General features: G+C 40.4%; 1 protein-coding gene across 1 annotated transcript in view; it reads right to left on the minus strand.

Moving 5' to 3' along the window:
* Positions 1–26,186, minus strand: part of KCNH8 (potassium voltage-gated channel subfamily H member 8) — a 159,237-nt gene that overhangs the window by 49,402 nt on the left and 83,649 nt on the right. The window contains exons 4-7 of the mRNA XM_060280535.2: positions 24,969–25,096; positions 20,269–20,509; positions 11,363–11,520; positions 6,488–6,692 (exon numbers count right to left, since the gene is read on the minus strand). Of these exons, the coding sequence (XP_060136518.2) occupies positions 6,488–6,692; positions 11,363–11,520; positions 20,269–20,509; positions 24,969–25,096 (732 nt within the window). The remainder of the gene's footprint in view (positions 1–6,487; positions 6,693–11,362; positions 11,521–20,268; positions 20,510–24,968; positions 25,097–26,186) is intronic.

Raw genomic sequence — 26,186 nt, forward strand, 5'->3', positions numbered from 1 at the left:
GTGCAAAACATCAGGCTTGCCTTTCCCAGAATGTCAAAAACCATGTCAGTTTTCTTCGGGATATTGTGATTGGCTTAAAAATAATGAGTTTCTTTTCTTTTCAAACAATGCATCGTTTTATTTTGGATTGTTGTTGTTTAGTCGTTTGGTCGTGTCCGACTCTTCGTGACCCCATGGACCAGAGCACGCCAGGCACTCCTGTCTTCCACTGCCTCCCGCAGTTTGGTCAAACTCATGTTCGTAGCTTCGAGAACACTGTCCAACCATCTTGTCCTCTGTCGTCCCCTTCTCCTAGTGCCCTCCATCTTTCCCAACATCAGGGTCTTTTCCAAGGATTCTTCTCTTCTTCTCTTCTCATGAGGTGGCCAAAGTATTGGAGCCTCAGCTTCACGATCTGTCCTTCCAGTGAGCACTCAGGGCTGATTTCCTTCAGAATGGATAGGTTTGATCTTCTTGCAGTCCATGGGACTCTCAAGAGTCTCCTCCAGCACCATAATTCAAAAGCATCAATTCTTCGGTGATCAGCCTTCTTTATGGTCCAGCTCTCACTTCCATACATCACTACTGGGAAAACCATAGCTTTAACTATACGGACCTTTGTAGGCAAGGTGATGTCTCTGCTTTTTAAGATGCTGTCTAGGTTTGTCATTGCTTTTCTCCCAAGAAGCAGGCGTCTTTTAATTTCGTGACTGCTGTCACCATCTGCAGTGATCAAGGAGCCCAAGAAAGTAAAATCTCTCACTGCCTCCATTTCTTCCCCTTCTATTTGCCAGGAGGTGACGGGACCAGTGGCCATGATCTTGGTTTTTTTGATGTTGAGCTTCAGACCATATTTTGGGTAGTCACTATGGGCAGCCTTTATAGCACACTGCAACTGTCTTAAAGAATTTCTTTGCAAACAAGTAAAACTTAGTCCTTATTCTCACTGATGTAGTAAATCAGCATGTCAATCTGCATCTAAACCAATACTACTAATTTGCTTTGCTGGCTTATATTTTGCTGCCTAATACATTTATATTTTTAATAGACTGACCTGTTTTAAAATTTTGTGCTGTTTTCCTATGCACATTTTTCTCGCTTTTAAATGTATTTTATTTAATGACTATGGAAGATGTCTTACGGAGGCTATGCCCATAAATAAGAATGAAGATGTCTCTTGCCTATAAATTAGGATAATGGTGATGAACCAATCCTATGGTCCCTGGAAGGGTGTCTCGTAGGATTTGGTGGAGCTCTTTCTGTGGGTGGAGAGGGAGCTATGACTTCAAAGAGGAAAGTCAACTCCCAGAATAATTCTCTGCTGTCAATGTTTCAACAACAAAGAGGGGGGGGGAAACAGGGGCATGTCAGGTGTGGATCAATGGAGCTGTGGATCTATGGGAGCTAAAGCCTTGCCATTTCCCCAGAATGTGGGAAGGGAGAAGGTTACCCTGCTCTTGGGCTGGTGTATTCATTTTTCTCCCATTTAGACCAATGGGATGAGATTCAATTTTTTAAGGTTATGGAAAGATGGGAAATAAACAACACTATCTGGTCAACAACAACAACAACAACAACAACAACAACAACAACAATTTTATTATATATACCCTGCCCATCTGGCTGGGTTTCTGCAGCCACCGAGGGCCTTCTGGCGGTTCCCTCACTGCGAGAAGCGAGGTGACAGGAAACCAGGCAGAGGACCTTCTCGGTAGTGGCACCTACCCTGTGGAACACCTTGCCATCAGATGTCAAGGAAATAAACAACTACTGTATCTGATTTTTAGAAGACATCTGAAGGCAACACTGTATTGGGAAATTTTTAATGTTTGACATTTTATCATGTTTTTAATATTCTGTTGGGAGCTGCCCACAGTGGCTGGGGAAACCCAGCCAGATGGGCAGGGTATAAATAAATTATTATTATTATTATTATTATTATTATTATTATTATACACATCTACACAGAAGTAAGCCCCAGTGAGCTCAATGGAACTTATTCCAGGTAAATGTGAACAGAATTTCTACTTCTGTGCCTGTTAAAATTATTGAGAATAGAAACACTAACCTACAGCAGAGAGAAAGATCAGATACCTGCCAAGCATTTGTATTGTAAAAACTCAGCTGTGCTCTACTCTTTTGGGTAAAGTGTGATTCTGGGTGCCAGTTCTGCTAATGTATGGCAGCCCTCCTCTGAAGCGGTAACAGTGAAATTAAATAAAAGGAACCTAGAAGTAGGTCAGCTACAGGTTTCCACGTAAGATTCTCCAGTTGCTATCCAAAGAGCCTGCTGCTAGTTTGCCAAAGAGAACACACAGTTCCCTGGTTACAATGCAAAATGGGTTTTTAAAAAACAGCAGAAAATATCACCTGCAGCCTCATTAGCCAAGGAAACTGACCAACAGGCTTCAGCAGCACTTGGAATATTAATATATTGGGCAAACTATCAGCACAATCCCTTTTAACATTGACTATTTCCAAAAGTTATAAGGGGGCGTGAGTCTTCAAGCTATATCGCCCAAGGGTTGAAAACGGCCAAATGCGATTTTTCGCTTGCTTGGAACTGCTTTTTGCATCTGGCATTTGTGAGTTAAAAACATTAATTCATGCTGAATACCATTTTTAGAAGAAAAGCTACCTAGGTAAAGAAAAGGCAGTCTCATCATTTATTTCTGATTCCTATTTTGACCATAAAGTAGAATCTATCTGGTACTGAAGGGGCCAGTTTTGTCAACCCCTAGCTTTGTCTCTGGTGTGGACAAGCCATAGTCAGACGGGGATGTAAACTTCTCCTCCCCTTTTCTCTTTCTTCCTGTTTAGCTGTGAGAACTGAAGCTTTCCCCTTCCATTTTAAACTGACCACAGCTTGCTGTGACATTCAACACCAGGCAAACTGTGCTTTGCCGTAACTGTGGTTATTAAAAAACAAGCCAACTTCAAGCCATGCTATATGAAGTTCCTCATGCTCATCTTCTGCAAGGCTTCTGTTTTCCTTTGTGCTATTACTTACCAGCTGTTCAGTTTTGTCCCTACATCTGGAACCCGCTGCTTCTTAGTATCTATCTTTCAAAAAGCTTATAGGAAACTATTAATTCTGAACAACATTTTCTTCTGCAAACTCTTATGATGCTTAAAAAAATTCAGAAACTATTGATTCATAGTGCCTCCCCTTCCCCCTTCATGCCTGCTCCCTTACCACTCCAATTATATTGGTTACATGTGAGCTGGGAATTGTTGTTGTTTTTAACAGCATCCAGTAACTGTAGGTGTTTTATAAATAAAATATTGTGCAGGTGGGCATTGGCCTGATCCAGCAGGATCTACTTAAGTCCAACCAGCTCCAGGAGGAACAGTCCCATAAGCTCATATACTGCTTCAATGAAATCTTCTTCCATGACTCAAAACAGTTGTTGCCTTGAAATTCCCAGACTGATGCCTAATTCACTCTGATGTCACATAACTTTCCTAAAGTATAAATCCTATATGTTATAATATAAATTCCTCATCAATAATACTCACAAATTCCCTCTTACAAAAAGATGGCACAGCCACCCTGTTTTGCTGTTTAAGAAAGCCCTACATGGAAATGCGGGACCCAGTTGGCGCTGTGGGTTAAACCACAGAGTCTAGGGCTTGCTGATCAGAAGGTCGGCAGTTCAAATCCCTGCAACAGGGTGAGCTCCCGTTGCTCGGTCCCAGGTCCTGCCCACCTAGCAGTTTGAAAGCATGTCAAAGTGCAAGTAGATAAATAGGGACCGCTCCGGCGGGAAGGTAAACCGCGTTTCCGTGCGCTGCTCTGGTTCGCCAGAAGCAGCTTTGTCATGCTGGCCACATGACCCGGAAGCTGTCTGCGGACAAACGCCTGCTCCCTCGGCCTATAGAGCGAGATGAGTGCCGCAACCCCAGAGTCGGACACGACTGGACCTGATGGTCAGGGGCCCTTTGCCTTTACCCTTTTACAAAGAAATGCAGTCAAGCAAGGCAATCAGCAAAACTGCAAATGCTAAGCAATCACGAAGGTGCCTGGGTACAAATATGCCTGTATTGAAATCTTGGCCCAGACACCAACCTTGCCCTCTGATCTCTGGAAAACATCACTCAATAGTTTAGACCCTTGTTTATGTGCTGGAACTTTGCCCCTTCAGAAAGTGGATGGGAAGTCCTCTTGAGTCATAAGCTCCCTAGACATGAAAATGAGCACATTGGTAAGAAGACTAGACACAAATCTCTCTCTTTGGTGTGCCAAGTCTCCACAGACAGGGAATTTGGACATGAAGGACCACCAAACCATGCAACACTATCCTTGAACTAAACAGCAACACAGAAGGGTTGTACAGCATGCATTTTCTAAACCTGAGAAACCAGCCCTAAGAGACAGATGGGCACATCTATATGCAACAATACAGCAGAGGCAAGTTGTGCATCTGTTCCCCCCCACACACACAAAAGCCACACATGCAAAAAACTGAAGGTGTTGCATGTACCTGTATCTTGAGAAAGTAATATCAGAAGTGATCCAAAGTCAGCTTAATTTGCAAACATTCAGATGTACTAGATTTGTGGACTGGAATTATAACTCCAAATTGAAAGACTGGCAGCTTTAGTTACACCTTAGTTACTGCCTTTGTTAGTTACACCTAAATAATGTAATTTGTTTCTGAGGAAGGAAAAGGACTCATAACTTGAATTTTAACCTAGATAGATATACAAGTGCATGCCCTCAAGGATATATTCAAAATGCATACCCAGAGCTGCTGACAAGAATTTCTGGTGACCGCAGAAGCACTAATGAAGAGAATGATGAATGCTTCAGATTCCACTAGCATCAGCCCGGGAAAGCTTCCCAACCATTAAAATCTTTCTGTCAGTATTCTCAGAATATGATGTATGTGACGATAAAGATCATGGAAAAGATTTTAGCCTAGTGGCTGTCTTGAGGACGCTGATGGAGCACAAGTATGCAACAATAAACTTTCTACGATTAGTACTGCACCGTTAAAACAGAAGCATGGGTCCAAAGGTCAGTAAACTCCCAAGTTCCACCACTTATTGGTTCAAACATACTGAAGATGGCACATGTAATATGACCTCCCTTCAAGCACAAAAACAAACCATAAAGCAATGCACTTTAGTGAGGAAGTGTAAAAAGCAGACATTTCAGTGACTGGAGAAGACAAAAGTAGGCTTATTCAACGTAAATGGAATTGATTTACTGCTTATGGTAAGTCATTTCCTTTAATCACTATACACAAAACAGTTTTGAATTAGTTTTTCTTTCTCTTTTAAGATGCTGCTGAAATTATAGCTGACAGGTGGGAGATTTGCTCAAGACCATTGCAGAAATAATTTATGGCAGCTTTGATGAACTCAAGGAAGACGCATCCTGACTTTTTGGCCTCCAATTAACCTGCTATCCATGGCTGTCCAAAAGTTCCAAAATATAGAATACATTTTGCAGCCAAGAATATTTTCAGAGTAATCTGCTTATTGTCTGCACAGATCTAAATAGCACTTACATATACGTCTAAGAACTCAGAGGGAATCTCTTTTCATAATAGACCTCTCTAAACTATAAAGAATTTTAAAATATTATTATTATCTGCCCTAAGCCCTTAGAAAATCAGGACCTAAAACTGGTGTTGAAAAGATTAAATAATCAGGTAACCAAAAGCACTGTCAACTCAAAATTTATTTCATTTTCTCCAAAGGAAGTATGGAATATAGAAAGTGAGGAACAAAGAATTAGTCTGGAGAGATTAATATACTGTATATATAAAACCAGTAGCTATACTTTTGCAAACAAAGAACTGAAATGCATGGATTTTCAGGAGATTTCTTTTTTCTTTTCTTTCTTGTTTTTTGCTGATCATCAATCCTGCACATTTGGTTAAAATACTGTTGCTTTTTTATGGTTCCTGAAGGTAATGCACAGAGTCCTTGGTCAATGCAGTCAAGTTCTCATTGCCAGCAGAATAATTAACCTGATGAGACGCTCTGAGAAATGGCTCTCAAGGAAAACAATAGGGCTGAAAAGTTCTTAAATTTGATAAGACTGTGCCACAGTGCTTATAAATCTCCTTATAAGAAAATAATAGGCTCTTAGTAAATTCAGTTTAAACATATACAATATATTTAAATTACAAATGATCTGGAAGTTTTTGTGGTCTTACTGGTGGTTGGCTGATGTCAGTGTCATTATTTTATACTCAAAACCTTTATTTTAATCAATCAATCACACACACACACACACACACTACACCAGGGTGAGGCAGCAAGTATTGCCATCACTCTCATTTGGCTTTGGGAAATGTTGCATGAAGCTAATTCAGAGTGAGGCAAAAATTTCCTGCCCTCACTCTGTAGTCCAATGGGTTAAAAAGAAGATCGTGGAAGCCGGAAGTTTACATCATACCAAATCCATTTTTGTGCCCCCCCTTCCCTTAAGCTGCAACATTTTGATGTTTTAAAGTATAACTTTTCAGTCTATGAGGGAAAATAAAGCATGTACCTATGTCCCAAGTAAATGGTTTTTTCTCCATCTCCTTCTTTCCAATGACATACCAAATGCAAGCCATCCAATGAGCTAACAACGCAAACATAGACATAAGAAGTGTCAGAACAATAGTGCTGTGCTGGGAATAGCGATCCAACTTCTGAAGAAGACGTAAAAGTCGCAGCAATCGTACAGTCTTGAGAAGGTGAACGATGGACACCTGAAAGAGTGAGAAGGGAAAGTAATAGTCAGCTGTCTTTCCATACAGGAAAGTGCTTCAGGTACCTGTGTCATTTCTATACTTTTCCGACCTTACAGTTCTATATTTTTTTCTACATCTCTTTCTTTTTTTTCTAGGCCCATGGACTTTGCAACAAGTGAGGCTATCCAAAATATTACATGCAGTGCATTAAAGAGTTCTAGGTGGATTTTCTTTATTTTTTAAGCACAGCAGCATAAGGCTTCTTCAAAAGTTAAATGTTCCATTTAATTTTTTTAAAAAAAAAACCCTATGCCACAAAAACAAATCCCTGAACTCTTCAGAACTCAACATTTTTGTTAGCCTCATTTTGTGAGCCTATTGCAGGACACAAGCACCAAAAAGGAAAGGGCAGTCTGAAGCTATATGGTTTTTTTTTTTTAAAAAAAATGTATAAGCAAGAATGTACACCACTCCAACACCTCTTGAAAGTGAATCCCACTTCCTTCCCCACAAAAAGCCCCTGGACCTATTTGTCTGCAATTTGGCAGGCTTAATCCACTCTGGAGAGGCTTATGTGCCTGTTAATTTTACCCATATTGGACAAAAGGGGGAAATATTACAGCCATTTTTTGTTTCCCATTATAGTGAATGAGGAACACAGAGCTCCATTTTAGACAGAAAACCTTGGAACAGACCGAAGTGTGGGAGAGCAGAGTGACTCAGAAACAGATCAGAATTCACAGATGCACATAAAAGGCGGACCTTGATACCCATGTACATCCCTGGTGAATGCATAAAGGTGAGTTACACAGCCAGGTATGGAAAACCTGAAATGCTTCTAGTTAAATAATATTAATAATAATAATAGAAACTTAAACTTCTCGGGCTCTGTACAAAGATTTTTTGAAAATGTGTTTGCCATCAGGCTTACATCCTAGCAGTGTAAACCTATGCATATTAGTGTTATGAGTTTGTGGGTGCTAGAAACCCTAAATTCCTGAGTCCAGTAGGTGTTAGAATTTCATCAGTGCTTGGAATGTTAAGACTGGGTGGCAGACCCATATGTATTAAGCCCAAACTGTGTGTATTAAATTGTGCTAGACACAGCTAATCCTTTCATTAAGTCAAGTGTTGAACACTAATTAGGCTAAGCTAAGCTTTCTGCTTAGGGGGGGGGGGGCTAAGCCATTAAAAGGACAAAGCATCAAAGGGGCTCGGTGGTCCCTCAACTCCAAGTTAGTTTGAAGATAAAGCCACAGCTGAGAGAAGCTAGAAGCAATGTGAGCCAGCAGCTTAAGAGTAAGGAGTTATGTGACCAGGAGGCGCAAAGCAGCAGAGAGAGAGCATGATGTTGGATCTCTGCTTGGAACCTAGGATGCACCTATGGAGGAAGCAAGACGCTCCTGGAGTGCTGATGCTATGAACCCCTCCATTATTGCCCAAGGTTGTACATATGTGTAAATAAACCATGTGTCAACTTAAAAGGGTAGCTCAGTCGGTAGAGCAAGAGACTCTTAATCTTAGGGTCATGGGTTCGAGCCCCACATTGGGCAAAATGATTCTTGCATTGCAGGAATTGTGGTCTCTTCCAACTCCACAATGCTATTATTCTATTATCATAAAGACACCACAGTCTGTGCTGTACTTCATCCCCAAAAAGGAAACACAGACCCTGGGTAAGCCTGCCTGGAGACCCTGGAATTTCTCACGATCAGAGATTGGGGTGGTGTGTAACGCTATCAGATGTTAAGTCTCACTGGCTTCAATGGGCTTTACTTCCAGGTCAGTAATGTGAAATACACACCACAAAAGGGAAAACATTTGGGGAGGGAAGACTAAATCCAGGTACAAGGCAAAATGGCCACTGAGAAGACAGCTATCGGAAAGGAGGGGCCTATATATACTCCTTTCAAAGGGAAGTTATATCAGTTATATATATTTGAGCTCACATTACATTTTTTTATGATGGATTAAATTAAATCTCCAATTTTTAAAATTATGTGATAATAATAGGTTTGCAAATGAGTGTAATAAATCATGTGTAATTATTTCTCATTACTCATTCCAAATGTTTTTTCCCCCTTTAGCAGTGTTCGGTTTGTCACTGTAAGATCTGAAATTCATATACAGAAGATATATTTTCACAACTTAGAAAGACAGAATGAGGAGTCAGCACTCCTACTCTGTGCTTAGCTAAATTTGATTACTCACGTATGCAAAGCCAGCTGAATTTCACTTTATAGCTAACTGATTTAGACTAGTAAGGTTAAGCTTTTCCTAGCAACTGCAAGAATCTGCATTGCTAAAACTAAAAAGGTGGCTGGAGAAGGCATGGCAAGTGATAAAGTAATTGCCCAGTATTTTTGCTGCAATCTGGGGGCTACAGCGCCGCTGGGCAAAGGCATCTTGTGCTTATTGGGCCCAGAATGGGAATTATACCTCACCCAACAACAACTTATTACTTATACCTCACCCATCTGATTGGGTTGTCCCAGCCACTTTGGGTGGCTTCCAACAAAATATAAAAAAACACAGCAAAACATCAAGCATTAAAAACTTCCCGATACAGGGCTGCCTGGGTTGAGTTTTCCCACTGCTCCACTACAGAATTTCCGGCTGCACCTTAAAAAGGTAAAGGTAAAGGACCCCTGACAGTTAAGTCTGGTTTTTTTCTGGGTTATGTGGCCAGCATGACTAAGCCACTTCTGGCGAAACCAGAGCAGCACACGGAAATGCTGTTTACCTTCCTGCTGGAGTGGTATCTATTTATCTACTTGCACTTTGACATGCTTTTGAACTGCTAGGTTGGCAGGAGCAGGACCGAGCAACGGGAGCTCACTCTCTGTTGCGGGGATTCGAACCATCGACCTTCCAATCGGCAAGCCCTAGGCTCAGTGGTTAGGCCATAGTGCCACCTGCATCCCTATAGGGAACCCTAGACATCCACAAAACAAATTACTGCACAATTTACTAGTTATATAAAATGCTCCTAGCTCTTCTTGTGATCAGAACTTGTATGCTTTTGAACTCACTGAAAGCAGAATCTAAAAGGAAGAAGAAATTATAGCTACCTAGCCTTGTGATAGAGAGGGAGTGTTAACCTCTCCATGGGTAGGGATCAGCTTAGCCACTGTACCAAAGTAAGCAGAGCTTGTGTCATATCAATGCTTTTGAAACTTCAGACTTCAGCCTAACTGCATGCTGTCAGAAGGCTGTATAGTCTTCTCCAGCCTCTGCCTTTGAAAAAACCCCAAATGAAAGTACATACACTGTGCTAATTATTGCTAAGGAAGTATTCTGTTAGATGCTTAGAAATCCTTCACGTCACAATCATAATTAAAAATGAAGAAGTCTCTGTCAGCATTTGTTGACTCCTTTACTCTACATATAAGACTGTCAATTAAATAACAATCCAACAATTCACGAGGCTTCCATTGGTATCTCCAAATAATTCTGGATTTATGAAACTCTTTATGCATGTGGAGGACATTCATGGCCACCTAAGGCAGAATAATTTTCTGAGTAAATCAGCATCGTTGCATTGTGCATAAAGATCTTTAGAGACAGGAGAGTATTAAGGCATTAAAGAAGAAAAACTTGGAATACCCCCAAATCTACTGGTTTGCAGAACTGAGTCAACATCACAACATAGTAGGAACTATGCAAGTATCCCGCTTTTCAGTAAAACATAGCATATTATTTAAAAACCAATGTACATTACAACCCAAATTAATGAGGAGGGAGGGGTTGGTAGCAAAATATGAAAACGTTTAAAAAATAGTGTGGCAAAATAACTTCCTGAATGGGTTTTCTGTACAGTCTTGTGAATGTGCAGGTGCATATCAAGATTGTGGCTTAATGGGTTTTGACTGAACTGACACTCCCACCCCAAAGTCTGTCCTCCCCCACAAAATGCTGATGAACCTTGGAGCCTTCACTAGCTTACATCAACTTGCCAACATCTCTCGGGGTGGGGATAACCAATACAAGAATGATAACTGTGTATGTGTGTGTATATAATTAAAAATTATTAATTTTTAAGTTAGTTGCCACGAATATGTTCCACTAATTCCACTACCCCCCCCCCAAAATGGATAGCACACTTGATCTCATAAGCATTTTCAACTTTTTTTTAAAAAAAGAGCAAGATTTCCACCCCACCCCACCCCCACGCCCCAGTATTTCTAGTTGGCTTACATAACTCAGGGCAGGACCTGTGACACCCTTCCCCATCTTCATTGCCCTTGAACTCCAGCTTCCAGCAGCATGAAAGATGAAGGAAGTTGGAGATCAGAGTTAGGGGACCACGGATTCCACATCTGTGTGGGAGTACAAGATTGGCCCAAATTCCCCTTAGACATTTGTGTTTTGTTAGGGTTTCTCTGAACATAGAGAACCTTTTAAAAAAAAGACTACATGTGCATGAAGCACAGCAGACTTTGTAAGTCGAGAAGATTCCCCTCAGTTTGATACCTAAGGTTTTGCTTTAACTGCTACATTTTTCCCCACAATTGCTTCTTCAGCACTTCAAGACAAAGACAAGACAAGGGAGAGATAACAAGCTGCACTCAATGGTACAGTACACACACACTGGCCCTGTGCTTTCCTTTTGCCTGCGAAGGGCAATATTTTCATTCACAAAAGGGACACTTGAGAACAGTAAAGTGGGATAGAAGGGCCATACTCACCACATTGACATTAAAAGCATAAAGCAGATCAAAAGGAAGTGCAGCAATTAAATCAATGATGAACCAGGTAGTCACATAGTGGATACAAATAGACCTCGCTTCAAATATTACTTGGCCAGACTTGCTGACGTACGTTGTTCGGAAATTTAAAATAATATCTGCTTGAGAAAGAAACAAGTTGTCAGAGACTGCTATTCCCCCCCCCCCTTTAAATGATAAGTAGAGGGCAAAAAAAGCAATGCTCTTCATTTATTTCACAATAAAAACCTGGGAGGGAAACACTTTTGGCAAATATTTTTCAAATGTTTAGCACTCCACGCAACACAGTGAAGACTTGCTCAAAATGGAAAAGCTGAGTCAGCTGAAAGTAACTGAATGGTGAGAGATGGTGGGAACAAATCAAAGCTAAGAATTACAGTGTGGTGACTTGCAGTTTATGTGTTTCTGTATTACAGTTTGTGACTGCATTGCCTATTGCCATGAGAAATGCTTTTGACGTGGCATGCTATAGCATGTTAAAATCCAAACAAAAGTTCAGATTCTGGCAGTTGTCTCAATTATTATCATGTTCCAGAAGATGAGGACCGTATATTGCCCTCGGGCATATAGCTCTTACTGGTGTCAAGGAGAACATTGCTCTAACAATCTACAGAATGTAAAAGGAATTTTGCTAGAAGCTGCAGGTCCTGGCATTATTTCATTTCCACTCTATCAAAAACTTGCACAGAGTTTATATAATGCTTTGCTTGTATCTGACCATTTCAATTCATGTGATCTCAATCAGAAATTGCATGTCTGCAATTCAATTTGCACCATTGTTTTCAGTAATACTAGCACCCCTGGACCAGGCTGGACAGCGGTTGCCTTTCCCTGAGATAACTCAGAATGCAAAAGGTTTTTTAAAAAATCTATTTTGCAAAATGTTTGTGTGTGAGAGAGATGCGGCCTCTGAAAAGAAACATTAGGAAAATGTTGCTATGCTGAAGTTGGCTGAAACTTCACACACATTGCCATTTTTGCCATAACTGCAATACCGCTGATCTAGCGCCATTTGGCACTATGAATCCCCTGGATGTGCAGCAGCTCTGTAAACAGGAAACTCCACAGGACAGTGTGAAGTCCCTGGTAGTGACATGCAACTATCCAAAGCTATAGCTTGGTTTCTGGGCACATCACAGTCTATATCGTTTGTGAATAGAAACCATAAATCTGGAGGACCACCAGGAGCTACTGTCTTTAGGCATTTTTTTTTAAAATTACTATAAAAATGTGAACCATGCTTTAGCCATTTTTAAATTTGAAAATGTCTTCAATGTGCAGTGTGTTCCTATGTGAGTCTACTCAGACGTAGATCCAATGAATTTAAAATAAACCTCTGCTCACCTACTCAAAAGTAAGTTCAGTGGGACTCCCTGGTAAGTGTGCCTAGTACTGATTGATGCTTAGAGCTTGTGCTTTACACTAGAAATGTATTCTTCTTGGTGCATTCATTAATCCAGTGAACCATTTGACTCTAACAACAGTTCAATGTAGTGTTAAAACTGGCACAAGGTAGGGGTTAGTTAGCCCCAGAACCTTTTCAAATGTGAGTAATCACCTAGCTCTGAAATATACGGTATGTAAAAGAGGAGAGAGGGCAGCAAAGAGGAGCAAAGAGGCCCAGAGGATGCTCAGTTCCACCTTTTCTAAAGAAACACTTTTCCTGTCAGCCACACATTTTTTTACATTCCTCCCTCTTTAGTGAAGATACTGTCAGCAGCATATTTCTATATAGCCTATTGATAATAGGAATAAAGAGGGGCCACCACTGTTGAGATTACACTCCTCCCGAGCTGCAGATATGTGGATTGTTACATGTCACATGCCTGTTTCATTCTAGCACAGATTGCTGGTGTGAGCGGAACTTCCGCTCTGTATTGCTTTTGTTTTCACTCTCTCCGAGAAGAACGACAAGGAGAGAGGCCATGTTTTTCTTTGTCCTGATTTATGAACAATAAATGCGTAGCTCATAGCTGTCAAGTTCTCCCTTTTTAAAAGGGAAATTCCCTCATGCTGAATAGGCTTCCTCGCGAGTAAAGGGAAAAACTTGACAGCTATGGCGTAGCTTAGTATCATATCCACGCCTCAGGCCTGATCTGTTGTGTGATTACTCTGCCGAGTAATGTGTGCTCAATCCTGCACTGCAGCTTGAGTCTCAGACGCACGTCGGAGGGAGTGACTGATGGATCTCTACAGCAACAAGGCTAAGAAGGGAGATGCTCTGGCTGGGCCGAGCCAGCTGGCTTTTAATCTCCCGGTTCCGAAAACCACCAGGGGCAGTGCTTTGAAAAGGTTTTGCTGCAACATTAAGGCATCAGGCTCCCCATCTCACTGGTGACTAAAGCAGGTGAAAGGAACAGACATTGGAGCCAACTCCTAGGGGCTGAGGTCCCTTTGGCCCTCCCAATAAAATATTTGAGGGCTTGTTGTTGTTGTTTAGTCGTTTAGTCGTGTCCGACTCTTCGTGAGCCCATCATGGATCAATGCCTTGTCGTGGCGAAGGGGCTTGAATAACTCAGAGAAGCTATGAGCTATGCCAGTGTTTCTCAACCAGTGTGCCTCCAGATGTTTTGGGACTACAACTCCCATCATTCCTGACCACTGGTCTTGCTAGCTAGGGATGATGGGAGTTGTAGTCCCAACACATCTGGAGGCACACTGGTTGAGAAACACTGAGCTATGCCATGCAGGGCCACCCAAGATGGACAGGTCATAGTGGAGAGTTTTGACTAAACGTGATCCACCTGGAGAAGGAACTGGCAAGCCACTCCAGTATCCCTGCCAAGAAAACTCCATGGACAAAGACAACAGGCATATATTTGAGGGCACTGCCATTCAAATGGTGTGTGTTCACCATGTCATGTGATCAATTGTGTGAGTGGGGGCTTACTGCCCCCCTGCCCCAACATTTTAGTCAAGTTGGCACCCCTGGGAGCAGACATGTTAGGACTGACAATGCGACGTGACTTTGACAAATTCCCCACAAACTTTCTAACATAAAATAATACTAATCATTTTCACTTTGGGTTCTTAATATACCGGTAATCTAGATTATAAATAAACTGGGGACCGCATAACTCTATATCCCGGGTAATATCAGTAAGGGAAGGAATTTGCTCCAGTGAGACACGCTCGTGGTGCCGGACTCCAATTTGCATACCGAGGTTTTCAAGGAAACCCTGCTACACCATCCCTGGATGTGACTGAAGGTTCTGCCTAGGTCATTAAGCTGGAGATAGACTGGCTGTTTTAGCTTGTGCTCAGAAGTGTGCAAATATCATCCTTGAATGTGCACATACAGCATCTAATGCTAATATGGCTTGTGACAAGCATGTCAGGTTTCATAATTGCTTTTTCTCAGCCCTACTTCCTGATTTGCTTATAAATATACATAAGATCCTAGTTCCTTTTGTGGCCAACTATTATGCCTGCAGAGTGTTGCCACTAAAGAGTTTCTGATGAAAAGCAATCAAAGCACTGGAACATTTTCACTGGGCATATTGTTCTTCACCCCTTTGACTTTTTACTCAATCAGGCAATTCTGGCAAATTTTAAACTTTTCTTCAGCAATGGCTTTTACCCCTTCATTTCCCCCCCTCTTGCTGTCACTGAATAGTCATTATTCTACAAAAGTCACATCCAGAGAAGATTAATTAGGCTTTACTTCCCGACCTTCTAAAAGCTGCACATTTATTTAATTGGTCTCATTGCTATTTGTTTTGTTTTATTTTTCAGACCCTTAAGATGTGGTGACTTTGACAGATTTTCCCATAAATTTTTCACAGTAAAAAAACACCAAAAACCTAAGTAATAATTTTCAACTTTAATTCTTAATTAAACTGCAGTATTCCAGCCTGTTTAGAATTAAAATTGGGGCAACATTTAAAGCCTGGTTTATCAATCAGATAAAACCTACAAATCAGGAGCACTCATTCATTACAAGGAAAGGGAGAAAGCCGACCCTTCCAGCTGAGAAGAAACAGATGAATAGCCGCTTTGGTCTATTCTAGTAATGGAAAACATGACAACAGACCTAAACAAGAGATTAGAAGATAGCTATCTACTTATTGAGCTACCATGATTCAGTTTTCTAAACGTAAAAGCCAACTAAGAGACACAAAAAATAATTTATTATTATTGACCTGTTTAAAAACGTATATAGGATGTGACTATAACTTCACTTACTTGGGAGTAAACCTCATTGATTTCAATAGGCCTTACTTCTAAGTAGACATAGAATCATAGAGTTGGAAGGCACAACAAGGGCCTTGAAGTCAACCCCCTGCAGAACGACCCTGATAAAGAGTCTCATGCTCTATAAGTTAATTTGCCTGCATGGTTAGGACCTATAAAGGACTCGGATGAAGGAATTGATAGGATGATCATCAAATTTGCAGATGACCAAACTGGGAAGAGTAGCTAATACTTCAGAAGATAGAATCAGGATTCAGGATGACCTTAACATATTGCAGAACTGGGCTGAAACTTAACAAAATGAATTACGGTAGGGACAAATGTAAGGTTCATCTGACTTGACAGCAGTACATGTGAAAAGGATCTAGGGGCCTTAGTAGACCACAAGCTTAACATGAGTGAATAGTGTTATGCTGCAGCAAAAAAGCTAATGCGATTCTTGGTTGCATCAAGAGTAGTGTCCAGATCAAGGGAAGTAATTGTATCATTCTATTCTGCCGTGGTCAAATCCCATCTGGATTACTGTGTGCAGTTCTGGCACACCACAGTTTAAGGAGGATATTGACAAGCTGGAATGTAGGCAGAGGAGGGTGACCAAGATGTCTGGAAACCAAGCCTTCCTTATGAAAAACATTTGAGGGAGTTGGGCATGTTTAGCTTGAAGAACAGAAATCTGAGAGATGCTATGATAGCTACCTTCAAATGTCTGGAGTGTTGTCTCATGAAGATGGAGCTAACTTATTTTCTCCTGGATTCAAATTTACAAGAAAAGAGATTCCATCTGAACATTAGGAAAGAACTTTCTGACACTGAGTTTGGCAGTGGAACGGACTACCTCGGAAGGTGGTAGACCCCCCCCCTTCATTGGAGGTTTTTAAACAGCGCAGCTGCAATTCCTGCAAAGGGTTGGACCCGATGAGCCTCAGGGTCCTTTCAAACTCTACAATGCTATTCCTATTTCAAAGTCCACATCTGATTGTCCACTATGGTGATAATTATGTTATTGCAGTCATTATGTTCCTGAATAGGCCATGCTCCTGCACTTATGCTCCTGAATAAACATCCATGTAACCTGAAACATGGAAGAAGGGGACATTCATAGAAATTATAAGGGATTATAAACACTTTCATTGTTTCTGCTTTCTTCCTACTTACTAAGGCTTTAAATCTACAACAATTCTTTTTTTAAAAAAACACACACAACTAACAACCATAATTTTATTGATTTAGATTTCCAAGATCGCCTACAAACGAGAACCATAAAACAAATATAAAACAGATCAAAAACATCAGAAAGAAAAGCTTTTGAACTTCTGCTTTTAAATCTACAACGATTCCGAGCTTTTTAAATACTCCTATGATGTGGATTCACGCTGAAACCCTTGACCTCAAAGAAGTTACTCCAGTAAAGTTGAGTCAATATGGTGTCCAAAATGGTTATCCTTTTTGGACAGCCCTCTTTTTATTTTTTTAAGGAATGTTTCCCCATTCTTCAGCTATGATGATGCAGACGGATGGAGTGGAATCTAAAGCCCTTCCACAAGGTAAGCAACACATGCGGATAAAGAAAAATAACTACAAAATCAGTGTCACATTCATAGGTAATTTTTAACATATCATGTTTCCTATCAGTGCATGTCTCAGGCTGGAAAACTGGGGGTCATTTTGAATCAATCCACCTAGCTGCATTTTCTAAAATTCCACCTCACAGTAAGTGACTTGTGAATGCCTTCCAAAAGTTTAAAAGTTCCCATGCTAAATTCCGGCAGATCTGAAATAATTTTTTAACGTTCCATAAGACTGTCATTGTGAGATACATCTCAAGGTGCCTAATGAAAACATGCATATCTGGAAGGTGGTAAGAACAGGAATAGCACAGTTGCAGAAGGTTGGGCGAGATTATCTCCATGGTTCCTTCCAACAGTTCTATGATTCTTTGATTCTATAAGCCTATTTTGCATTATAAATGTACATGTACCAAGCTACCAAAGTTAAAACACTGGCATCTGTCAACTAGGCCATGCACAGATGTTGACTGATTTTTTTTAAAAAAACAACCTTTGCCTGTGCATCTCTTCCGTATGGTCTCCCTTTCTGCTGACTCTGGCTTTACAGAGTGGCCATTGTAATTGCTTACCTGCAGGCCTCAGACTTTCTCTTCTACAGGGCCTGACAAGGCAATGGAATTTCTGACTTACAGCCATTCAAAAATATTCACATAGATACAAGGCAGTCATGAGATGCAATAGTACCACAGACAGAAAGAGCTGAGATGAAGAATGTCCATTTATTTATGTCCTTGTCATAAACGCCATGAAATTTGTGCATGGATGAATTAATGAAAGGGGGTGGTGTTAAATTCACTCTCCATGTGGCAGAAGAAATCAGTGGTGCAACTTAAAAGGTGAAACCAATATACAGTGATACCTCGCAAGACGAATGCCCTGCAAGACGAATTTTTCGCAAGACGAATGCATCTTGCGACCTGACGGTGACTCGCAAGACGAATTTGTCTTGTGAAAAATTTGTCTTGCGAATCACGGTTTCCCATAGGAATGCATTGAAATTTAATTAATGTGTTACTATGGGCAAAAAAAGAAATTTCAATGCATTCCTATGGGAAACCGCGATTCGCAAGACGAATTTTTCGCAAAACGAATTGACTCGCGGAACGAATTAAATTCGTCTTGCGAGGCACCACTGTATGAGATAGATGCATGACATGCAAAGCAAGATATGTCAAGCCTTTATTTGTTGTAATTGTAATCATTTGTCGTTAGGCGGGTCAATTATAAATGGAATATAATTAATGAAATGTAATAGTGATGTTTATTTTTGTATTATTGTAACTACGGTATTTGTTTTATTACTATGGAATTTCCAAAAGAAAGCATTTGTAAAAATTAAAATAAAAAATAATAATAATAAGTTGCATTACTGAAATAAATGCACTTTTCGAGGATATTCTAATTTTCCGAGTTTCACCTGTACACCCAAAAATGGGGGGTGGGGCGGCGCAAAGCTCAGTGGTAGAGAACCAGTTGTTAATGCAGAAGGTCCCAGGGCATGATATTAATTTCAAAGAGCCCTTCCAATTTATTTTAACTCTAGTTAAGACATAATGAAATGTTACATCAGCATAGACTTAACTTCATTTTCCTTCATTGTTATTCTCTATTTGCATAGCAATAGCAACAACCCTAGTAAATAGTACGCACAGCACCCCAGCCTGCAGTGTTGTACAGGGAAGAACACATCTTTCTACACCCTGTACAAGTTATGTGTACTGGGGAATAATATATTAGGTGGATAACATATGTGGCTGGTGAAAGAAGGCAAATTCTAAGGCATTAGTCAATGATGGATATAATGGATGAATTTGTGACTATTGCAGCTAATTATTTCAGTTCATATCAGGTGTTGATATGAAATGTGAAGCCTTTTTTTATAGTAAACCCTAGTCATCAGGATTCCAAACTCTACCTTCAGCCTCAGTTTGATATAGAATGTAGGAGAATTGTTCCTATTCCTACTCCCTGGTAAAAGCAGCTAGAACTTTAACGTTAAATAAATCAGATAAGCTATGCACCATAATGGCTAGAAAGCAGAGCTTGGATGTGGGGTAACTCAAGATTCAAATACATGTTCATTCATGAAGCTCATAGAAGTCACCACTTGGAAGGACTGTTGTCAAGGAAAGTCAGTGGTAGAGCATTTGTTTGCATTCAAAAAAAGTCACTGGTTCAAACCCCAGGATTTCCAGGTAAGACTGGGAATGACTTCTGATCAAATCCTGGGGGGCTGCTGCCAGTCTGTGTAAATCATGTTGAGCCAGATGGACCAAAGATTGCTTCAAGTGAGTTTAATCCACTTGTGGCTCTGATCACAGACTAAGGGTTTCCATGACTACCACCTGACACTTGTGCAAGTTTGCCTTGATATATAAACATCAAACAGATACCATGATTCACAGACCCCTTTCATAGTCATGGACTCTGATCATTTTGAAATTAAAATTGATGCAATGGATAACTTTCAAAAGGAGATTCGGGACTTTCCTGAATCCATACCTTTAAAGCTTGAATTCCCAAATATGTGAGGCTTCTTTCATATTAATTAGAGGGAAAGGTGCTCTGCAAATGCTCTAAGTAGGGATGGGTTGGCTTAAAATGCAAGTACACCAGCTTAAATGCCTTGTCAGTCAGTTAGTGATGCCTGGTAATTTGACAGGCATCTATCATCCATACTTTGTGATGAGCTGTCCAGAAAAACAGAAACAGTCCAATATATATTGATGACTAAAGATGGAAATCCAAGTGGCACCTTCACTCCCCCTTCCCCTGCCACAATTTATTATTCTTATTCTCATCAACGGATCAATTCCATTCACCTTTACTTAGCCATAAGTCCTACTGAATTTAGTGTAACTTTATGCTAGCTTAGTGTACACAAGATTACAGCCTAAATCACTAACTGCTTCCCTTTGATTGCATGACAAAATATGCTATCTCAGATTATCTGTTTTGCTCTGCCTAACAGTATGGTTAGCCATGCCAGAAAATAAATACAGATATTTGAAAGCAGCATTATTTCTTCTTTTTTTTAAAAAAAACCTATAGTTATTTTCAGAGCCATGAAATGAGCAAAGCGGAAAGAGAAGAGGTGTGTCTTACCTATGATAAAAAGAATTTCCACTGCAATGTCACTGACAGTTGTGCTTCGCGTTGTAGATAGATCATCATTGCCAATAAAGCAAACATTGTAAGGTACAGTCACGGCAACATAAAACGTTGCCAATAAAATAAGCCAGTCCCAGCCAGCTTTGAAAGTGCTAAAATGCAAAAGTATGAATTTCGACTTTTTTGCATCTGAAACTTTGTATTCTGGAAATGCTGGTTTATCTACAAAAACATTCTGGAAGGGAAAGAGAGAAAGAGAATCAATATAAAATGCATCGGTTCCTATTTGACAACTAATGGAAAACTTTTTAGTAGCCTTACAACTTTGTAAAAGCTGCCCTCCCCCACCCACACATTGCCCACCAAAGCTAAATTTGCCGATATTGTTCCTTTAATCCTCCTTCCATGGGCTCAGCATAATCGCACTTCACATTAATGTACTGCAGGTTTATTTTAACTGTAAGGGAGGAGAATGGAAACACTTTCTGCCAGAAATGGAAAGGGAAAATCCTCGATGCTAACTCAGTAAAGAGGCCAAAAGTGCTCAAGAGAGCGGCTGTTGCATTATAAATCCAGAGAAAAATACATGGTGCTGCTTCTGAGATGTGCTGTTACCAGCGTAAGCTGGCATTTTCAGTTCAGCTACAGCCATTTCTGAAGCATCCATTACAGAACTCTTGACCTTTTAAACTGCCTGTTCATGTAATAATTCTTGGCTGACTTGCCCACCTCGGGTATTAAAATATAATGCTTGGCAATACAACACTAAAGCCATACTTTCTGTCTCTTTATTATCGTAGTTGCAAAAAGGGTAGATCATTTTGTGCGTTGTTGTTTCAACTGTAGGCACTGATGTCAGAGTACTTTGCTAAGTATGGACACAATCTAACAAAAGCTAAGCACTTTTAAGAACACAATCCTACGTTGAAGGGGGGCAAAGCAAGTTTAGTAAAGCCCCAAGGTTTACTAAAAGTAAGTTAGAAAACCAAGCCTTATGAGGAATGGTTGAGGGAGTTGGGTATGTTTGGCCTGGGTAAGAGGAGATTTGATAGCCATCTTCAAATATCTAAAGGGCTATCACTTGGAAGATAGAGCAAGCTTGTTTTCGCCTGTTCTGGAGCTTAGAACCTGAACCAACAGATTCAAGTTACAAGAAAGGAGACTCCAACTAAACGCCAGGAAGAACTTTCCGATGGTACAAGCTGTTCAAAAGTGGAACAGATTCCCTCAGAAGGAGGGAATCTTCCTTGGAGATTTTTAAGCAGAGTTTGAGTGGCTATGGATGCTTTGCAGGGAGGTTGGACTAGTAGACCCTAAAGATCCCTTCCAACTCTACAATTCTATGATAAAAAGAACAAGGATGGGGATGGTGCTTCCTGTGGGAGTGGCATGCTGATTGTACAGACCAGAAAGCCCAGGTTGTCTGGAGGCAGGTGACCAGTGGCTTTGAGACTTCTGAATCTAAAGCCCTGCGAATTCCCCAAAAGGCTCCTCAGCCTGGAGCTGGCATAGCAAAAAATAAAAATAAAAGCCCACCATCACACCTCCCATCCTGGCTGGTGCATGTTTAACAGAGTTTCGGATGTGGCAGTGAATCTAAAACTCTCTGCCTTGCCCTGCTGCTTTCTGATCGCAGGGTGAATTGCTCTGCTCATCTAATAAATTCCAATGGGAGGATTAAGCATATGTTTACATTATATTATTATTTTCAGCAGAAAATATTAAATACACTTAATATTTACATATTAAATATCATGCCTTTCTTTCCCAGGATCATCTCACCATAATTAAAAATTAAAATTCAGAGAACAACAAAATGCAACCTCCAACAAGTTCAATATACCCTCCATTTGAGAAGTGTACTACAAGTCATTTTATTATGTTCAATGACCAGTATTAAGAGCAAAATGCCAATTAAAATTTTGTTAAAGCTGAAAACAAGATAAAATGAAATAAAATCGCATATACATAAAAAAGCAGTTCTGGGTGGTCATTTATCTGTCAGAATGGAAAGCCTTCTGACCTAGAAGTGTCCATCGGTCAATATATTATAGTATATTATACTAATATATAATGGGTGCTAATCGTTATATGTCATATTTTGATTGCTGCTGCACAAAATTAGGCCACTTTGTGTGTTATAGCAGGATTTTTTAAATCAAGGAGAAACAGAGCGGCAAGAAATCAGAGCATCCTGTATATTTCAACTTCTCAGTCATGCAAGCTTTTGAAACAACATTTTCAAGACATGAACTCATATGGCTTCCTGGTTGCCAAAATGTCCTTACCAGCTTGATGTGGATTAAAACAAGCAAAACACAAGTACAGGACAGGCAAAAATAAAAAAATAAGAAATGGGGATGCAAGAGCAAAGTAATGTGTTAATCAATGCACACAATTAAAATTGTATCCACTTGTAGCCCAGAATGCATTGGGGCATCTTGTACGAACATCGGTCCAAAGGTCTGGTGGCAAAAGAAACCAGCCTACGAAAACAGCAAGTGTATTTTGCAGGCTTACTTGTCAGCTGTGGTTACTTAGAGATGTGCATCATCATGGAAGCCTTAGCAGAGACTATGATTGCAATTAAAGCACAAGAAGATCGATTTATGTATTCTACCAAGCTACACACATCCATTTCAAATCCAGGGAGAAATCTCTTCAGCTTCTAGGTTTTATTTACAACAGCAATGATTTGATGCAAAGTCTTGCTGCCAATTAAAGGGAGACTGAAAGTAATGAATTACTAAAAATACCTCGTGCTTTAAGCTTGCAATGGCAATATGAGCAACTGTGCTAAAACATTCCAGTTCTAAACACTGCTGCCCTGGTTCAGGGAATGTGTATTTGGCCAAACTGACATGCATGGTGAAAACTACTTTTCAGAGCCAAACTATATATGTAAATGTATTGTTAGCCATCATGTCCATGTTTTTTTTTAAAAAAAATATTAAAATAAACAAACAGCAGGTTAGCAGGTTAAACTCTTTCCTCCCTCACTGTAGTCCGAATTAAAATCCCACCCCACACTCCGTGGGAGTGGTAGCCTCTACTTGTGCCAATGGGGCCTTTCCTTCCAAGGCTAGTAGCAGCCACAGGTGGGGGGCATTTTTTATTAGGACATTGATAGAGGAAAGGATCAAATCTGCTACTAAATTGCTAACAATGCATTTGCCCCAACACCTGTGAAGAGGACTCAAGAGCCAGCATATTATTCAAATATAACACGAGACAATCTGTAAATCAAGAGCCAATTAATAAGTGAGGGCAAATGAGTTCATTCATTGTTTAGAGGAGAGCACCCCTCTTATCATCCCCTGAGCATGCCATTCGGTGATGATGATGATGATGATGATGATGATGATAATAATAATTTATTATTTATACCCCGCCCATCTGGCAAGGTTTCTCCAGCCACTCTGGGCAGCTTCCAACAAAATATTAAAATACAATAGTCTGTTAAACATTAAAAGCTTCCCTAAAGAGGGCTGCCTTCAGATGTCTTCTAAAAGGTACTTCATTAAAGGTACATTAAAGGTACTTCATCTCTCCTTCTTGCTAGATGAGCCTTGAGGAGGGAGGACCAAACATGTACAGAAAAGCATTCACCCAAGTGTCCCTGCCCATCCCTGTAGGCACCCCAAAACCACTTCCCCCTAGCCTGGGGCTATAGTTGATTGCTCCCATGAACCCACAACCCTGTAATGCCTCAGGGTGGCATAGGATTTCATCTTAATTTGCTCAGCTGCTTCCACTAAACACCACCCAAGGTGATCAGCTTCTACTTGTTTGCCTCCACCCAACCACAGATGATCTAAAAAAACAAGGAGGGGTTGGAGTAGCCCTAAAACTGGCCTGGTCCATTCCCCCATGATTGGTCGCCTCACCCCCGGTCACATATTTGCCCCCTCCCCTTGGGAAATTCAGGCAATTTCACTCCTGTTAATAGTGGGAACACCATTAGTGTCACATCTAGTTTGGCTCCCAGAGATGGACTCTAAATTCACTGTACAGTATATGAAATTGTACCATTCATATGAGAGCACACCTCTGATGTTACCAGAGGTTACATTATCTATGTGAGTTCTATACATCCCTAGGCTGTTCCTACTTAATATGGAAGTTCCTCCTTAGGTAAAACTTTTGCAGAATACTAAGGAAGTCCAAAGGAGTTTCAACAATACTACAGCATTTCTAGGAGAAGGGAAACAGTCAAATTCCTAACACCAGGGATTGGGGTATTCTGAATTGGCTCAAAATCCAGAGAATCTTGGAGATTGTGTGCATCCAGCAGGGAAATTCCTTACCTACTACATTAGATTCAGTTTTAAGAACTTTGCTAAAGAAAAGAAAACATAAAGAAGCTTGCAGCTGTGAAAATGAATTCCATTGATCTGCAAGCTTATGTGTCACCTATATGAAAAGCCAAGGTCCCAGCCAGCCTCTATTGTGTTCTGCCCTTGTCTTGCAATATAGCTCTATTCATTCTCTATAAAAATATTATACTGGCATAGTTTTTGCTTTATATGTTGACCTTCCATATTGCATTATTGAAAAGAAACTTGAGAGCAAGAACGTGCTACAAATAAAATTACAAATGATTAATAGCACCCGTTAGAGAAACTCTTCTGAGTTAGTAGAAAATTCAGTGTACAAATAACCACACAAAAAGAAGCTTAGTGCTCTACACCTACATTATTAATTTTTAATTTGTTCTTTTCTCTTCTTTGTAGGTGTCCAGAGATGTGATAAAGGACAGCTCTACTCCGTCTGCGGGCTGAATCAAAATGTGATCCTGCTCTCCCTCTTCCTTTGAATTTTTCTGAAGAACAAAGATGAGACAATATTAAACAATGCAGACACCACTTTGACTTCTGGACACTGAATCACTGCTATTTCAAGTTTCACCACTTTGGCAGTCTAAGCCCCAGATGGCTGTTTATTTGTTTTGTTTCATTTGTTTTGGTTTTGCTTCCTTTCTGTTTTAAAATTGAATTAATTTTCAGAGAAGGCACCAACCCTAATTCAACAGAGAGAAACACTGTGGTATAGTGGTTAGACTGTAAGGGTAGAAGGGAAAGGGGAGCAATATGGGGACAGGGAATAGGGAAATGGAGTGAGCAATGGGAAGAAAGAGGGGTGCTGCAGGAGTAGGGAGAAAGAGAGTGTGGGTGGATTTGGGTGTGGGAGGGAGAGGAGAAGGTGAGGCAGAGGGGAGGCGGAGGGGAGGGGAGAGAGAAGGCCTACTTGGTCATGCACACAAAAGTTGGATCTAGTGAAATGAATTCTCTTGAAAATGCTTATTTGTTTTGCAAGGTGCCTCAACACACCACCACCACTAAATCACAGGCCACATCTGTCCCCCATGACTGAATCATAAAAGTCACAGATCCAGTGCTTTCTAATATTTCCATTGTGTACTAATCCTTATAGATCCTCCAAATTTTGGACATCCCCTCCCCCAATCCTTATTGGCTCCTCCAAACCACCATCAAATCAGAAATCACTTCTGTGTCCACATATGTATTCCCCGATCCTCACGAATCCTGGGAAATGGACCAACAGTTCATCTGTACAGAATCGTATTTAAGTATACAGCTGATCACCATTGTTTCTGTATGTTCAGAAAATGAAATGTCATTTTCTTCTCCTGTAGCTATTATCTTAGAACAGGCAACCCATGAGGGCTAGAATTCAGCATTCGCTTGATTTCCAGCTTTCAGATTTATAATTGTGGTGCTGATTTAAACTTAGATTTTTTATTTCATTTTACACAATGGCCAATTGAGGTATCATTTATACCGCCCTCCATTCAATTCAGTTGCCATAGCTTCAGTAGAGTATCTCTGGGTTTAATGGTAAAGGGACCCCTGATCATTAAGTCCAGTCGTGACCGACTCTGGGGTTGCGCG

Source organism: Zootoca vivipara, chromosome 11 (assembly GCF_965207765.1).
Source record: "Zootoca vivipara chromosome 11, rZooViv2.hap1.1, whole genome shotgun sequence".
NCBI classification, from domain to species: Eukaryota; Metazoa; Chordata; class Lepidosauria; order Squamata; family Lacertidae; genus Zootoca; species Zootoca vivipara.